The sequence below is a fragment of the Zootoca vivipara genome, chromosome 7, assembly GCF_963506605.1.
Source record: "Zootoca vivipara chromosome 7, rZooViv1.1, whole genome shotgun sequence".
Classification (NCBI taxonomy): domain Eukaryota; kingdom Metazoa; phylum Chordata; class Lepidosauria; order Squamata; family Lacertidae; genus Zootoca; species Zootoca vivipara.
This window is the reverse complement of record NC_083282.1, coordinates 2,805,192-2,824,143: the sequence shown is the minus strand read 5'-3', so window position 1 is coordinate 2,824,143 and position 18,952 is coordinate 2,805,192. Positions and strand designations below refer to the sequence as shown.

The 18,952-nt window shown below is 43.4% G+C and overlaps 1 protein-coding gene across 1 annotated transcript in view; it reads right to left on the bottom strand.

Moving 5' to 3' along the window:
- The window catches only part of RGS8 (regulator of G protein signaling 8), a 53,571-nt gene extending 43,593 nt beyond the window's left edge, over positions 1-9,978 (bottom strand). The window contains exon 1 of the mRNA XM_035123007.2: positions 9,871-9,978. Coding sequence (XP_034978898.1) covers positions 9,871-9,978 — 108 coding nt within the window. The remainder of the gene's footprint in view (positions 1-9,870) is intronic.
- Between the last annotated feature and the right edge of the window lie 8,974 nt (positions 9,979-18,952).

Genomic DNA, 18,952 nt, shown 5'->3' with positions numbered 1-18,952 from the left:
TGTTATGAAAATGCTCTCTCAGTGCCACCTCAACCCAGCCAAACTGGCCAAAATGTATAAGAATAGACCTGAAATTTGTTGGAGATGTAAAAAGGGGAGAGGTAATAATAATAATAATAATAATAAATAATAATAATAATAATAATAATAATAATAATATATTGGCCAAGTACCAACATACTTGGAATTTTGCTTTGACTACATTGCAATAATAATAATAATAATAATAATAATAATAATAATAATAATAATAATAATAATAATTTATTATTTATACCCCGCCCATCTGGCCGGGTTCCCCCAGCCACTCTGGGCGGCTTCCAACAAAATATTAAAATACAGAAATCAATCAAACATTAAAAGCTTCCCTAAACAGGGCTGCCTTAAGATGCCTTCTAAAGGTCTGGTAATTGTTATTCTCTTTGACCTCTACCGAGAAGGCCCTCTGCCTGGTTCCCTGTAACTTGGCTTCTCGTAGTGAGGGAACCGCCAGAAGGCCCTCGGCGCTGGATCTCAGTGTCCGGGCAGAACGATGGGGGAGGAGACGCTCCTTCAGGTATACTGGACCGAGGCCGTTTAGGGCTTTAAAGGTCAGCACCAACACTTTGAATTGTGCTCGGAAACGTACTGGGAGCCAATGTAGGTCTTTCAGGACCGGTGTTATGTGGTCTCGACGGCCGCTCCCAGTCACCAGTCTAGCTGCCGCATTCTGGATTAATTGCAGTTTCCGGGTCACCTTCAAGGGTAGCCCCACGTAGAGCGCATTACAGTAGTCCAAGCGGGAGATAACCAGAGCATGCACTACTCTGGTGAGACAGTCCGCAGGCAGGTAGGGTCTCAGCCTGCGTACCAGATGGAGCTGATAGACAGCTGCCCTGGACACAGAATTGACCTGCGCCTCCATGGACAGCTGTGAGTCCAAAATAACACCCAGGCTGCGCACCTGGTCCTTCAGGGGCACAGTTACCCCATTCAGGACCAGGGAGTCCTCCACGCCTGCCCGCCTCCTATCCCCCAAGTACAGTACTTCTGTCTTGTCAGGATTCAACCTCAATCTGTTAGCCGCCATCCAGCCGCAATGTAAACGTACCTTATACAAACACTGTTCCACTCACAATACAATAGCACAGAAAAGGAACCCCACCCATAACTGGCCTCCCCTTCCGCTACACAACTACGAATTTAACAATTTGATGGCACAAGGGAAAAAACTGTTCCTGTGCCGTTTTTTTGTATAGAGTCCTGTAGCGGCGTCCAGATGGAAGTAAATCAAACATATATGCATATGTGGTGGGAATGTGAAAAAATTAAAGATTTGGGATATTGTATACAATGAATTAAAAAAGATATTCAAATTCCCATTCACAAAAAGACTGGAGGCCTTTCTATTAGGGATAATGTCAAATGAAATTAAGAAAGAAGAAAGACCATTTTTTATCATCTGCTGCCAGGATTCTTGTTGCAACGAATTGGAAGAGTGAGATTACACCTACAAAGTTAGAATGGCAGGTTAAAATGAAAGAATACATCCAATTGGCAATAATGACAGGGAGAAGTAGGTGCCATTTGTTGGAAGCACCAAATAAATGACGCAAAAAGCCTGCAACTGAACTGAAGGGAAGTGAGTGACCCTGAGCATTCATGAAAGTTTGCAAATCAAGATTAAAAAAATAAATGCAAACTGGAAGGGGGGGGGACAGAAAGGGAAATAGCACAATTAAAACAAATAGATTGAAAGTATTGAAGTTTGTTGTTGATACCAAATCAAAGGATCTCTCCAAACTGGATGAACAGGAAGTAAATGGTAAATGTGATTCAATGTAAGCAAGGGTAAAGTGAGGTAAACAGGGATTAAAAAATTCTAAACTGTGCACACATAACATTTCTAACAGAATCAATGGAGACTAAATATTTCTGAATTTCTATGGAGTCGATGCACAATCTAGATCTATTGCATGGTTTTTGCTCCTGGAAAGCACTTCTTGAGAATCTGGATTTGTTCTGAAAACAAAAGTTCATTGCGGCTTGATTCTGTGTTTCCCCACAGTGCATCCATTTGAAAGCACATGAAAACATATAGGCAATTCTGGCAAAGTGTGTGTCTGTCTGTGCACAGATCCACACCAGCCCAATGCAATTGTGGGAGGGTTGCAACTTCTAACACTTCCTTCTTTATTCATCTGGGGCATGTGCAGGAAGAGAAAAATATGGATAACCTAACCAAGGGGAGGATTTTCAAATGAGTATCATGTATCCACATCAATTTTTGTGGACAGAAGGATTTTCAATCAATTTAGATTTAAAGCAGCATGTTGCGGATAACCAAGAATGATTTCGTATTAATAAAAGGCATTTTTGTACTATAAACAGGCTAGTGTGTGTGTGGCCCTAATTTCTCATGGGGTCTGAACTGGCGGCGACTGACCAGGAACGAGACCTTGTGGTCATAATGGATGGCTCAATTAAGATGCCATGCTAGGGATAATTAAGAAAGGAATTGAAAATTAAGACTGCCAGCCATCATAATGCCATTATGCAAATCTATGATGTGACCACACATCAAAGAACTCTGTACAATTCTGGTTCCCTCACCTCAAAGAGGACATCACAGGGGTGGAAAAGGCTCAGGGCAACCGAAATCATGAAGGGAGTAAAGTGACTCCTCTACAAGAAAAGTTTACAACATAGGGAATTTTCAGAGAGATGTTGCTGGAACTCAGGAGCACACAGTGAAGCTGAATGTTGGAAGATTCAGGAGAGGCAAAAGAAAGCATGTCTCCACACATTGTATAGTGACACTATGGATTTCACTCCCACAAGAGCTAGTGATGGCCACTTTAAAATTCTCTTTAAAAGAGAATTCCAGGCTAGGGATTCTTAGGAAAGGAACTGAAAATAAAACCTGCCAGGATCATAATGCTGTTACAAATTGTTGCCTCAAAAAGGATATTGTGCAGCTAGAAAAAGTGCAGAAAAGGGTGATCAAAACAATCAAGGGGGTGGAGCAATGCCCCGAGGAGTAGATGTTCCATTGTTTTGGGAAAGAATGTTTAAGTAGGGGCATGAGAAAGGTGTGTGGAATTATGCAAGGTGGTGGGGAAAGTGGGTAGAGAGGGGCTTCTTTTCCTTTCATAATCTAAGAGCCAAGAGTCATCCAGCAAAACTGAACGGTGGAAGATTCAGGACAGACCAAAGGAATGGAATCATAAAATTATAGAACTGCACAGTTGGAAGGGATTTGCTTCTTCCCAGCACCCAATGGCAAGGAATATTTATTCATTATTATTACTCTATTTCAACAATTTATATGCTGCATTACACTGTGGTTTCTAAGTGGTGTACAAGGAGGTTACAAAAGAGTCACAAAGGAGAAAAAAATATTATTAATAATAAAATAATATCTATGTATATATAAATGTAAAAGGGGCATGTGGGTGTGTTTCCACTTTCCACCGAAACTGCTTGACCAATAGCATTCAAATTTGCACACAATGTCCCATGCTACTATGAGAGGAAGCATATACCGTTTGCATAGACAGATGTCACACCTGCACAAGATAAAAAAACCCAAAACCCCGTGTTTCAGAACACACAACTCACCCAAAAGTGCATGCTGGGAAAATGAAGCCAAAAGAGGTTGTAAAACAGCACCCTCTAGCGGCGGCCACACTGGTACTGCAGCTAGAAAACCTTCGCCCTCCACAGCACCTCGGCTTGCCTTTACAGACTAGGTCGAATGGAGGTGGGAACTTGCCTGGGTGGGGTGTTGGGGGGGAGGGCACAGAATAGATCATGGGTCAGGACAGGGTGGGGGGAATCACAGGGATGAACCGGGGGTGGGTGGGTGGGAGACCTGATACATCATCGATGGGGGGGGGGGAGAGAGAGTCTTCATCAGACACCTAAAGTTTGGTTTGCAAGACTGTTTTGGCCAAGGCATGGTCACCTGCTCTATACCCAAAATCATATATGAAGTTAGCTGTGGGGCAGATAAAGACATAGAGGGGCCAAAAGCAGGTTGCAGGCACCACCAGCCAGCTGATCGTCAACAGATAATTGGGGTTTGCACAGTGCCATGTGCTCTGAAGCCCTAACATCAGCTGGTTGTCAGGGCGTAATTATTGGGGCTTCCATCCACGCAGTGAATCTGAAAATGGGTACCTTGACAAAATTTGATGTCAGGTGATTGACAGGTAGGACCCCCCCCCATCTGCCAGACCTTACCCATGGGCTGGAGGAGATAACCCAGGTCAGTTCCCCCCACTCCTGGCCTTAATATGGCATTAGGTAGCACAATATGGTTGCCATAGAAGTGGCCAACAAATTGAACAGCTTCAAAAAGGGACTGGACATATTTAATTGTATTTATTTATTCAATTTCTTTACAGTGGACACTCGGGTTGCAAACGTGATCCGTGCAGGAGGCACATTCACAACCCGCAGTGTTCACAACCTGCAGCACCGCATCTGCGCACGCACGGGTTGCGATTCAGCGCTTCTGCGCATGCGCAAGCGCCCAAACCCAGAAATAACCCATTCGGGTACTTCTGGGTTCGACATGGGACGCAACCTGAAAAGACGCAACCTGAAGCGTCTGTAACCTGAGGTATGACTGTACCACCCCTTCACCTGAGGAACACAAGGCAATTTACAATCTAAAAACACAAACATACATAACATAGTAACAAACATAAACACTACCCACCCACCCACCCCAGTTTAAAATTGCTTAATTATGGGAGAAGGCTGGGAAAAGAGGGGTGTTTTTGCCTGGTGCCTAAATATATGCAACGAAGGCGCCAGGGCAGTCTCCCTGGGGAGAGCGTTCCACAAAAGTGGAGCCACTATAGAAAGTGCCCGCTCTTGTGTTGCCACCCTCCAGACCTCTCGTGGGGGAGGCACATGAAGAAGAGCCTCAGATGATGATTGCAGTTTGTATGGGGAGAGGTGATCCTTGAGGTTGTTGTTGTTTAGTCGTTTAGTCGTGTCCGACTCTTCGTGACCCCATGGACCATAGCACGCCAGGCACTCCTGTCTTGCACTGCCTCCCGCAGTTTGGTCAAACTCATGTTCGTAGCTTCGAGAACACTGTCCAACCATCTTGTCCTCTGACGTCCCCTTCTCCTAGTGCCCTCAATCTTTCCCAACATCAGGGTCTTTTCCAAGGATTCTTCTCTTCTCATGAGGTGGCCAAAGTATTGGAGCCTCAGCTTCACGATCTGTCCTTCCAGGGAGCACTCAGGGCTGATTTCCTTAAGAATGGATAGGTTTGATCTTCTTGCAGTCCATGGGACTCTCAAGAGTCTCCTCCAGCACCACAATTCAAAAGCATCAATTCTTCGGCGATCAGCCTTCTTTATGGTCCAGCTCTCACTTCCATACATCACTACTGGGAAAACCATAGCTTTAACTATACGGACCTTTGTCGGCAAGGTGATGTCTCTGCTTTTTAAGATGCTGTCTAGGTTTGTCATTGCTTTTCTCCCAAGAAGCAGGCGTCTTTTAATTTCGTGACTGCTGTCACCATCTGCAGTGATCAAGGAGCCCAAGAAAGTAAAATCTCTCACTGCCTCCATTTCTTCCCCTTCTATTTGCCAGGAGGTGATGGGACCAGTGGCCATGATCTTGGTTTTTTTGATGTTGAGCTTCAGACCATATTTTGCGCTCTCCTCTTTCACCCTCATTAAAAGGTTCTTTAATTCCTCCTCGCTTTCTGCCATCAAGGTTGTGTCATCTGCATATTTGAGGTTGTTGATATTTCTTCCGGCAATCTTAATTCCGGCTAGGGATTCATCTAGTCCAGCCTTTCGCATGATGAATTCTGCATATAAGTTAAATAAGCAGGGAGACAATATACAACCTTGTCGTACTCCTTTCCCAATTTTGAACCACTCAGTTGTTCCATATCCAGTTCTAACTGTAGCTTCTTGTCCCACATAGAGATTTCTCAGGAGACAGATGAGGTGATCAGGCACTCCCATTTCTTTAAGAACTTGCCATAGTTTGCTGTGGTCGACACAGTCAAAGGCTTTTGCATAGTCAATGAAGCAGAAGTAGACGTTTTTCTGGAACTCTCTAGCTTTCTCCATAATCCAGCGCATGTTTGCTATTTGGTCTCTGGTTCCTCTGCCCTTTCGAAATCCAGCTTGCACTTCTGGGAGTTCTCGGTCCACATACTCCTTAAGCCTGCCTTGTAGAATTTTAAGCATAACCTTGCTAGCGTGTGAAATGAGCGCAATTGTGCGGTGGTTGGAGCATTCTTTGGCACTGCCCTTCTTTGGAATTGGGATGTAGACTGATCTTCTCCAATCCTCTGGCCATTGCTGAGTTTTCCAAACTTGCTGGCATATTGGGTGTAGCACCTTAACAGCATCATCTTTTAAAATTTTAAATAGTTCAGCTGGAATATCATCACTTCCACTGGCCTTGTTATTAGCAGTGCTTTCTAAGGCCCATTTGACTTCACTCTCCAAGATGTCTGGCTCAAGGTCAGCAACCACACTACCTGGGGTGTACGAGACCTCCATATCTTTCTGGTATAATTCCTCTGTGTATTCTTGCCACCTCTTCTTGATGTCTTCTGCTTCTGTTAGGTCCTTACCACTTTTGTCCTTGATTATGGTAATCTTTGTACGAAATGTTCCTTTCATGTCTCCAATTTTCTTGAACAGATCTCTGGTTTTTCCCATTCTATTGTTTTCCTCTATTTCTTTGCATTGCTCATTTAAGAAGACCCTCTTGTCTCTCCTTGCTGTTTTTTTGGAAATCTGCATTCAGTTTCCTGTATCTTTCCCTTTCTCCCTTGCATTTTGCTTGCCTCCTCTCCTCCGCTATTTGTAAGGCCTCGTTGGACAGCCATTTTGCTTTCTTGCATTTCCTTTTCCTTGGGATGGTTTTCGTTGCTGCCTCCTGTATAATGTTACGAGCCTCCATCCATAGTTCTTCAGGCACTCTGTCCACCAAATCTAAATCCTTAAACCTGTTCCTCACTTCCACTGTGTATTCATAAGGGATTTGATTCAGATTGTATCTTACTGGCCCAGTGGTTTTTCCTACTTTCTTCAGTTTAAGCTGGAATTTTGCTATAAGAAGCTGATGATCTGAGTTACAGTCAGCTCCAGGTCTTGTTTTTGCTGACTGTATAGAGCTTCTCCATCTTTGGCTGCAGAGAATATAATCAATCTGATTTCGATGCTGCCCATTTGGTGATATCCATGTGTAGAGTCGTCTCTTGTGTTGTTGGAAGAGAGTGTTTGTGATGACCAGCTTGTTCTCTTGACAGAACTCTATTAGCCTTTGCCCTGCTTCATTTTGAACTCCCAGGCCAAACTTGCCAGTTGTTCCTTTTATCTCTTGATTCCCTACTTTAGCATTCCAATCCCCTGTAATGAGAAGAACATCCTTCTTTGGTGTCATTTCTAGAAGGTGTTGTAGGTCTTCATAGAATTGGTCAATTTCACTTTCTTCAGCTCCGGTAGTTGGTGCATAAACTTGGATTACTGTGATGTTAAAAGGTCTGCCTTGGATTCGTATCGAGATTATTCTGTCATTTTTGAGATTGCATCCCATTACAGCTTTTGCCACTCTTTTGTTGACTATGAGGGCCACTCCATTTCTACTACGGGATTCTTGCCCACAGTAGTAGATATGATAGTCACCCGAACTGAATTCACCCATTCCCTTCCATTTTAGTTCACTGATGCCCAGGATGTCGATATTTATTCTTGTCATCTCATTTTTGACCACATCCAGCTTACCTCCATTCATGGTTCTTACATTCCAGGTTCCTATGCAATATTTTTCTTTACAGCATTGGACTTTCCTTTCGCTTCCAGGCATATCCGCAACTGAGCGTCCTTTCGGCTTTGGCCCAGCCGCTTCATCAGCTCTGAATCTACTTGTACTTGTCCTCCGCTCTTCCTCAGTAGCATGTTGGACGCCTTCCGACCTGAGGGGCTCATCTTCCAGCGTCATAACTTTTATATGCCTGTTGTCTTTGTCCATGGAGTTTTCTTGGCAGGGATACTGGAGTGGCTTGCCAGTTCCTTCTCCAGGTGGATCACGTTTAGTCAAAACTCTCCACTATGACCTGTCCATCTTGGGTGGCCCTGCATGGCATAGCTCATAGCTTCTCTGAGTTATTCAAGCCCCTTCGCCACGACAAGGCATTGATCCATGAAGGGGGATCCTTGAGGTAGTGCAGTCCTGAACCATTTAAAGCTTTATAGGTCAACACCAGCACTTCCATGGAGTATAAGACTATTGATGGCTGCTAGTCATGTTGGCTATATTACCTCCAATATCAGATGTAGTATGCAGATACCTCAAGCAGGAGAGTAATACTGTACAGTACTTATCCCCTGCATGCAGGATGCTGGGCAAGGTGGGGCTCCTCTAATACTCTTACGTAACAGAGGAAGTGTTTGTTTCCTGTTTACTTTATCTCAGGGAATTCACTGACAGTCATGGAGAACTCAGGCACCCAGCATAGCCCCATCTCTTCATGGACAAAAGACACCTTTGGGCTCCATTTCTTGATTGTACTATAATATTTGGGTGTGAACTGCCTTTTACCGAGAGAGGGTCATTGTTGTTTTCAGAGAGCAGGAGTCTTGATGGTGAACAGGATTGCTCAATTGCTTTCTGGTACCTTTAAGAGTTGCAACATGAATATTGGAAATTCAGCCAGTGAAGCTTTTCCCAGCATGAAGATGGAAGTGGTGGGGGAAATTTACCTTCCTGAATTCCTGTTTGTCACCCACTCTTAAAGACACAAGAACCCTGTACAGTAATTCAAAATGAGCAACCCTGCATGTGAGGCAGCCATAAAATTAGGAACATATGCAGCATATTTGGTGGCCAGTCTCTTCCCTGCCACTGATTTGGGGAAGAAATGTGTCTGTCTTGGTTCTTTCAGCCATGGAAATCCATGCATCATTTGCCAGTCACCTATGATCATTCTAAGGCACTCAAGAAGCAGCCTGCTCGGTGATTTAGCCTCGCCAGCACCTTCCAGTCAGGCTTGTACTTCCTTTTATCTGCAAGCTGTTACTGTCCCTGGGTGAACTGCCACTGATTCTGCAGCCCACTTGCCTTTCATTCAAAAATTTAAAAAAAGAGAAATGAGGGAGCAGAAGCCAAATCTCTGCTGCTGCTGCTGCTAAACACTCCTATTTATCACAGCAGCACCAGCACCAGGCAGGCAGGCAGGCAGGCAGCCAGGGGAAAAACAATCTGCCTGTAACTTGTAGAGTTCACTGTCATTCTTGGGTTTTTTAGTACTGTGTAAATCCTCCTCTTATTTTTTAAGCTGTTTTTTTGAAAATCTGCAGTTCACCTACCACCACAGATACTTCCCAGAAACATAGCTGCCAAGTTTTCCCTTTTCTCGCGAGGAAGCCTATTCAGCATAAGGGAATTTCCCTTAAAAAATGGAGAACTTGGCAGCTATGCCCAGAAAAGCAGTATGATTTGGGTCCATGTAAGCTATCAGCTCTGAAGAAGAGGTGGGAGAGGATTTGTGCATGAGAAGGAGTATTGTTGGGACATGAGCATCTCTCTCTCTCTCTCTCTCTCTCCCTCCCTCCCCCCTCTCTTTTTCCCTCTCTTTTTCCTTCAGTCATCCTGGAGAGGCTACATACCAATTAACATACAGAGAGGAAATCAAGTAAAGTGATCAGTTGAAGAAGGCCCATGCACCCCTCCCTTGCCCACCCATTCAGGCCCACTGCCCCACAGAAATTGGTGTGAGGCCAACAACCCCAAATGCCACCGCTGAGGAGATTACGTTTGACCAAGGGGTCTGCCGCCCTGTTGCAAAGGCCGCACCAGGCAGCTTCCTTGTCACAACCGCGAGCGCCCACCTCCTACCTGTCTCTTGGCGGTCCGCACTGCAGAGGCTGCTTGGGTTTGGCTGGCGCTGGGTGGGCACGGCTCACTGAGGCCCTGAACGACAGAGACTGCGGCCCCCCGGTACATCAGAGAGCTTGAAGGGTGGCCAGCCTGACCACTGATCTGTCTAGGGTAGCCTCAGTAGCATGCTACTGAGTTTGGCTTCTTAGCTCTGCGGCTCCTGGAAGAAGAGCTGGTGGAAAAGGAGGGAGGTGGGGGGAACGAAGGAAAGAGAGCAGGGAGAGGCGACAGAGTGAGGATGCTCCATCAGATGTGTGCACAGAGAATTGAAATGCACAAGAGGACTGGGCAGGATAGCACAGGCTCACAGCCTGACTCGTTCTCATTATTCCAGCAGACTGACTCCCGCCTGCCTGAGGCTCACTCCTGCAAAATTCAGCCGTTTCAAGTGCACAATGTTTAGAAGAGGGAGGGTAGGTTCACCCCAAAAGAATCACTGAATTGCATGCAGGGTGTGGGGGTGAGTTGGAGGGTTTTGCCTTGCTGTTTGCTGGGGTTTCAAGTCCAGCTTTGCTAGAAAAGCAAAAAGGTACATAAGCAAACAGAGATGCTTTGATTTTTGTTTCTAGGCTGGCTGTTCCATGGCTGCTGGATTATCCCTTTGTGTGAGCAGCAGGAGGAATTCATACCGTGCTTCTCCTCAGAACAGCCAGGAGAATAATCTGGGCTGCATGGATGCTCTAGACCAGTGTGTGCTGTCAGCACCAGCCTCAGGCATCTAATTAAAACAGTGTTTCATATGAATCTGGCCTTATATTGAAGCAGAATATTGTCTATTTGACCCAGGTCTGTCTGTTTCAGCTAGCAGCAATGCTCCAAGGTATCAAGCAGGGGTCCGCCTAGCCCAGTGGTTCTCAAACGGTTTTCTCTTGGCCCCACTTTCAGAATAAACATTTGCTTGCACCAAAAATTTAATTGATAAGAAATACATTGAAAAACAACAAAGAAACAATCCTAGCAGTGCTTGATTTATAACACAGAACACAACTACTTTATAATATGATCATAGGGCATCCAGAAAGTAGAAAACAATGCAGCCACCTAAAAACATGAATCATTCCCAAAAGATAAACGAGCTTCTTACATATCTATGACTGCAACCTCTGTAGATTTCAAATTCTTGAAATTCTTGTACATGAGCATTTGACAATGTCTCCTGGGATTTTATGATTAGAGTTTTAGAATATATGAGCTGTGGAGACACTTTTATAAAAGAAGTCAGGGCAATACATACTGAGCAGTCAGCCAAATAATGTCCTGACTGAGAACTGCAAAATAACTAAAGGAACAAGACAAGGCTGCCCATTGTCACCCTTGTTTATACAGGTGAAACTCAGAAAATTAGAATATTGTCGAAAAGTGCATTTATTTCAGTAATGCAACTTAAAAGGTGACACCAATATAGGCGATAGATGCATGACATGCAAAGCAAGATATGTCAAGCCTTTATTTGTTGTAATTGTAATTATTTGTCATTAAGCGGGTAATTAATGAAATGTAATAGTGATGTTTATTTTTGTTTATTTTTGTATTATTGTAACTATTTGTTTTATTACTGTGGAATTTCCAAAAGAAAGCATTTGTAATAAATGCACTTTTTGTTGATATTCTAATTTTCCAAGTTTCACCTGTATTAGTTTTAGAAGTATTGGTGCAAAGAAAAAGATGTAAGAGAGATGAGGTTTTTCCCTGCTGGATATGAGATTATATTATGAAGCATCTTGTCTTTGTTGGTTGAAGGAATGGATGACATTGGGGAATCCACATATTTTAGATTTAGAAGGTAATGATAATATTTTTGATTGGCACGTCCATCAGTGGTATGAAAAAGTGAAAGTACATGAAGAAATTACAAATCATATAATCAGAAAAAAATTGTATAGAGTATGTATAAAAACTTATTGTAGACAAAAAACACCACTTTGGCTATCACTTTTGGAAGCCACAGCAGTAAAGAAGAAAAATATGATAGAAGGTTGAACAACTTATAGAAATTTATTAAAACTAAAGGAAGGAGAGTTTAAAATAAATTAAGGATTTATCAAGAAAGTTAACAACATAGATACAATTACCATCATTTGAATGAAGTATTTAAGAAAGATAAGAGGGTTTGGGGAACAAATATCACAAATGGAGAAAGATCTGTTGGAATGTAATGTTAAGGTGTATAAGATAAACAGCCTCGGTCCAGTATACCTGAAGGAGCATCTCCACCCCCATCATTCTGCCCGGGCACTGAGGTCCAGCACTAAAGACCTTCTGGCGGTTCCCTCGCTATGAGAAACCAAGCTACAGGGAACCAGGCAGAGGGCCTTCTTGGTAGTGGCACCCGCCCTGTGGAACGCCCTCCCACCAGAGGTCAGAGAGATAAACAACTACCTGACATTTAGAAAATACCTAAAGGCAGCCCTGTTTAGGGAAGCTTTTAATGTTTAATAGATTATTGTATTTTAATGTCTGTTGGAAGCCGCCCAGAGTGGCTGGGGAAATCCAGCCAGATGAGCGGAGTATAAATAATAAATTATTATTATTAAGTTTTTAAATGTTAAAATGACTGTAAAACTATTGAAATGTATATAACTGAAAATCACAAATATATATTTTTAAATAAAGTAACATTGTACATAAATTTATATTTATTACCAGAAATAACTTCTTCCACTATTGTTTTTTGTTTTGTTTCAGGTTCTTTTCCAAGTATTTTTAGAAGTTAGGAGCCACATACTGTACTTCTAGGTAAGACCATCTCACATTTTTTGTACTGACAAAATCTAAATTTGAATACCTGTACTTTGCTTCAAACGTGACCAAGATGTGCAGTAAAATTGTATTTGTAAGCTCATCAAGAGTTGGAGGAGCATCATGCAATTGTTGGCTGATAGCCATGTCATCTAAGATTGCTGCACCATTTTCTGCAGCTTGGTCAACAAGGTCATCTTTTATTTGGACATAAGATGGAGAGGATACAATGTGTTGCTTTTTGCCAAAGGGCTGTCAGTATCAGCTGTGTTGTATAGAGTCCAAAGAACAAGATTTTATGTTCAAGTTTAAATTTGATCAGCTGCATCAATAGTTTGTTTTAAGTACTGTAAATAGTAGATGTCTGTATTGTTGATGCTTTAATTACTAGAAGGTAATGGATATAGATTTCTTCGAAAGACTCTATTTAGTTTGTTAGACCACTAAACCAGGAAGTGTGCATAAGCAGTCAAGGATAGCTTATATGCCAGTTCAGTTCTTAGTCTTTAGGCTGGTAACCTCATGAAATTCCAGGACAAAGAGGCATTGCGGGACAGCAGAGGCTTCACTGGGGCCCCGACGAGGGAACTTGAACTTCAGTGCCCTTCCTGATAGGCGTTAGGGGCTGGATCCTAGCCTGCACCCTGCTTTGGCAAATGGGGATGCAGGCTGGGACTTGGGCTGTGCCTGGGGGCGGAGCCAATGGAGCAGGTAGGCTTCCCTTGGATCTGCCCCTTGCCCCATTTAAGTGCCCACCCACAGTTTAAGCTGATAGTCAATGACTTTGCTGAGGCTACAGTGGTCTTTATGGGGCCGGGTAGGAATTTGCCCACTGGGCTAACTGGCTCTCACCCAGTGGTTTTGCCTACCTCATAGCAATCGTCACAATGGGTTGGGCATTGGGGCAATCCTTTGTTTTGGGTGGAGGTTGTAGTCTCCGCCTGCCCCTCCAAACGCTGGGATATCCTGTTAAAGGGATCCGGGGGGAGTGGCTATGTCGACGTGCCCAGGCGGGGCTAGGGCCAAAGGCACTCCCCCAAACAGCGGTCCCTCTGGGGGTCACCCAATTGGATGTAAGTCTCAGGAACCCCCGCCTGGATTGACCTACGGGTCACTTCCAGTGGGCAGAAGTATTTACAGTGGTACCTCTACTTACGAATGACTCGACTTACGAATGTTTCTACTTACCAATGGAGCTCCGTCCGCCATCTTGGATGCTGTTTAGATAGGATTTTTTCTACTTATGAATTTTTAGATAGGGTTGCTTCGACTTACGAATTTTTTCTCCCAATGTATTCCTATGGGATTCAACTTACAATTTTTTTCGACTTACGAATCTGCGTTCAGAACGCATTAAATTTGTAAGTAGAGGTACCACTGTAGATTGCCCCATGCCCAAGCCTCTTTCATCTGTATTCAATAAGGTGGTGGCCTGTTTTGACCCAAAACCCAGCCTTATTGGTCTCTTATTTATATGGGTTGTGGTATGGGATTCCCGATGCCTAGTCCTGCAAGCACTGGAACTCCTGGAGTCTCTCACTGCTTGGAGATTGGGGTGTATGCAACAATATATTATCTGAAATATTGTTGCATTTGTTCCCCATCTGTTCTGAACATGGTTAAAATGGAACATGCATATACAGTGGTGCCTCGCTAGACAGATTTAATTCGTTCCACGGGTCTTTTCTTATAACGAAAAATTCGTCTAGCGAATCCCATAGGAATGCATTTATTTTTATGGATATTTTTTTTTGCCCATAGGAACGCATTAATTGAATTTCAATGCATTCCTATGGGCGCGATTCGCTAGACGAATTTTTCATAAAACGAATTTGTCTAGTGAGGCAACCTCCGCTCGAAAAATCCTTTCGTTAAGCGGAAATTTCGTTAAGCAGGGCATTCATTAAGCGAGGCACCACTGTACTTGGAAGGTGCTGTGTTGATAGATGGGATTAATATTTTATCCTTGGAATTTTACTGCAAAATAGAGGCAAGTGATTTTATTGAATAGTATATAATAGCTGGTGGGTGGGTTTCAAAAGAGACCCTCTCTATGCTGTGAATAATTGTATTGTTAAATTAAATCTGCAAATTGTGGGTCTCTTCCTTTTATTTTGAGCTCTTGTCTCAAAGTGGACAAGCACTGCGGAAGTTACAGCCTTCGGCTTAGGCTCTGTGGGGACGTTGGAGGCCATGATTCCACCCAGAGAAAGCAGTCTCCAAAGTGATGCAAATTAAATTACTTTCTACAAACATTTTGCTTGTTCACCTGACAAGCTATTGGTCCCATTCTTTTTAAATGCCATCCTGCCTGCCCAGCTCAGCTTCTTCAAAGACACCTTTTCCTGTGAGAGTGAGAACTTCAGTTTGTCAGCCTATTTTGTGTGAAGACATAAACTTAGAGCAAGATGTTAATTTAGGAAGATTTATTTTAAAATGCTGGTGATGCTTATGTAACTGCAAAAAGTCACAGCAAATTCTATAGCAACATGAAGATAGAAATAAGTGTTGTTCCCTGTGTTTTCTTTTGTGCAGGGCGGGGAAATACTTTGAGCCTGCAATCCAGAACCTACTTACCGGTAGCTAGGAGTAAGGCCCATTGAACTTTGAATAGAAGTGCATAGAATCATAGAGTTGGAAGAGACCGCAAGGGCCATCCAATCCAAACCCCTGCCAAGCAGGAAACACCATCAAAGCATTCCTGACAGATGGCTGTCAAGCCTCCGCTTAAAGACCTCCAAAGAAGGAGACTCCACCACACTCCTTGGTAGCAAATTCCACTGCCGAACAGCTCTTACTGTCAGGAAGTTCTTCCTAATGTTTAGGTGGAATCTTCTTTCTTGTAGTTTGAATCCATTGCTCCACGTCCGCTTCTCTGGAGTAGCAGAAAACAACCTTTCTCCCTCCTCTATATGACATCCTTTAATATATTTGAACATGGCTATCTTATCACCCCTTAAGCTTCTCTTCTCCAGGCTAAACATTCCCAGCTCCCTAAGCCGTTCCTCATCAGGACTCATTTCCAGGCCTTTGACCATTTTGGTTGCCCTCCTCTGGACACATTCCAGCTGGTCAATATCCTTCTTGAACTGTGGTGCCCAGAACTGGACACAGTATTCCAGGTGAGGTCTGACCAGAGCTCCTGGTCAGACCTCACTGGTACTATTACTTCCCTTGATCTAGATGCTATACTCCTATTGATACAGCCCAGAATTGCATTGGCTTTTTTAGCTGCTGCATCACACTGTTGACTCATGTCAAGTTTGTGGTCTACCAAGACTCCTAGATCCTTTTCACATGTACTGCTCTCAAGCCAGGTGTCACCCATCCTATATTTGTGCCTATCATTTTATTTTTATTTTGCCCAAGTGTAGTACTTTACATTTCTCCCTGTTAAAATTCATCTTGTTTGCTTTGGCCCAGTTGTCTAATCTGTTAAGGTCCTTTTGAAGTGTGATCCTGTCCTCTGGGGTATTAGCCACCCCTCCCAATTTGGTGTCATCTGCAAACTTGATCAGGATGCCCTCAGGCCCATCATCCAAGTTGTTTATGAAGATGTTGAATAAGATTGGGCCCAAGACAGAACCTTAGCTGTGGCACCCCACTAGTCACTACTCTCCAGGATGAAGAACCCTTCAGGATGACAAATGCCCCTTCCTCTTGGTCCACGTGGGAACCAATGACACTGCAAGCCATAGCCTCCAGAAGATCAAAAGTGATTATGAGGCTCTGGGCAGGAAGTTGAAGCAATTAAATGCACAAATTGACATCTCATCTGTCCTCCCAGTTGAACGACATGGCCCAGGGAGAGAGGGAAAAATAGGGGAAGTGAACAACTGGCTTCGCAAGTGGTGCAAACAGGAACGGTTTGGATTCTTAGATCACTGTCTGCAGTTTCTTGAAGACGGACTTCTGGCAAGTGATGGGCTGCACCTCACAAGGGTTGGAAGGAATATTTTTGCCATGAAACTCAAAAACCTCATCAGGAGGGCTTTAAACTGACTTATGTGGGGGAGGGAGACAGTGGTCCTGAAGGTAGGAGTCTATCAATTGCTGAAGATGATCATCCAAATGTCAAGGACCAAATGGAGCAAACAGCATGCAGACCTAGTGGCGGGAGGAAAATGTTCCTTAAATAAGAGACATGGGGGAATGATCAATGGTCTTCAATGTCTGTATACTAATGCACAGAGCATAGGAAATAAACAAGATGAACTTGAGCTCTTGGTACAGCAAACTAAATACGACATAATAGGCATCACTGAAACCTGGTGGGATGAGTCTCATGATTGGAATGTAGAAATAGAGGGATACAATCTATTTCAGAGAAATAGACCAAACAGGAAAGGAGGAGGAGTAGTGTTATATGTCAGGGATGTGTATACCTGTGAAGTTGAGTGTATCTGGGTCAAAATCAAGGGAGAGAAAAATAACAGTGATCTCATTGTGGGAGTTACTATAGATCCCCAAGCCAAACTGAGGACACAGATGATGCCTTTCTGGAACTGATGGCCAAGCATTCAAAAGGAAGTGAGATAGTAGTAATGGGGGATTTCAACTATCCTGATATTTGTTGGATGTCAAACTCAGCCAAGAGCATAAGGTCAAACAGATTCCTCACTGGCCTTGCAGACAATTTCATTGTCCAGAAAGTGGGAGAAGCAACAAGAGGATCAGCCATTTTAGATCTGGTCCTAACCAATACTGATGACCTGGTTAGTGGGGTAGAAGTGGCAGGATCATTAGGTGGGAGTGACCATGCTCTTCTAGAGTTTATTATACAGTGGAAAGGAGCAGCCAAGCATACTAAGACTCAAATCCTAGACTTTAAGAAAGCCGACTTCAGAAAACTTAGAGAAACGCTGGGTGAAATCCCATGGACAGTAATACTAAAAGGGAATGCTAATCCCATGGACAGTAATACTAAAAAGGAAGGGGGTTCATGATGAATGGATGGATGGTAAAAAGGGAGATATTAAAAACACAACTTCAGGCAATACCAATGAGACGGAAACATGGAAGGTGCCTAAAGAAGCCAGGGTGGCTATCTAAAGAACTTTTAACTGAGTTAAGATTTAAAAGGGATATGTACCAAAAATGGAAAAGGGGGGAAATCACCAGAGAGGAATTCAAACAAATAGCCAGCACGTGTAGAAACAAAGTCAGAAAAGCTAAAGCACAGAATGAACTCAGGCTCGCTAGAGAGGTTAAAAGCAACAAAAAGGGCTTTTATGCGTATGTCCATAGCAAAAGGAAGAACAAGGAAACAGTGGGGTCACTTAGAGGAGAAGATGGTGAAATGCAAACAGGTGACAGAGAAAGGGCAGAACTCCTCAATGCCTTCTTTGCCTCAGTCTTCTCCAAAATAGAAAACAATGGCCCACCTGAAGAATATGGAGCAGATGATTCAGCAGGGGAAACACAGCCCAGAATAAGTAAGGAGGTAGTATAAGAATACTTGGCTAATTTAGATGTATTCAAGTCTCCAGGGCCAGATGAACTACATCCAAGAGTATTAAAAGAACTGGCAGAGGTGATTTCAGAATCACTGGCAATAATCTTTGAGAATTCCTGGAGAACAGGCGAAGTCCCAGCAGACTGGAGGAGGGCAAATGTTGCCCCTATTTTCAAAAAGGGGAAAAGAGAGGACCCAAACAATTACTGCCCAGTAAGCCTGACATCAATACCAGTAAAGATTCTAGAGCAGATCATTAAGCAAACGTTCTGTGAGCACCTAGAAAGAAACGCTGTGATCACTATAAGTCAGCATGGGTTTCTGAAAAATAAGTCATGTCAGACTAATCTGATCTCATTTTTTGACAGAATTACAAGCCTGGTAGATGAAGAGAATGCTGTGGATATAGCCTATCTTGATTTCAGCAAGGCCCTTGACAAGGTGCCCCATGATATTCTTGTAAAGAAGCTGGTAAAATGTGGGCTAGACAATGCTACCATTCAGTGGATTTGTAACTGGCTTACTGACCGAACCCAAAGGGTGCTCATCAATGGCTCCTCTTCATAGAATCATAGAGTTGAAAGAGACCACTATTATGTAGAATAGAATCCTATTTCCATTGGATAATTGTTGGAGGATATGGGATGCTAGGACTTGACTGAAGCCTTTTATGAGTTGAGACCACCCCTAGGATCTGCCCTGTCCTTGAGGAGTCCATAAAACTCAGGCCTCAAAGAGTCCCCTCCAGGCTCATAACCTGCTTTGACAGAATGATGTAGGTGTTGTGATCCCTGGCATGTAGTGGGTCAGGAACAGAGGCTGTGGACTCTGGATAGCCTGATTCAG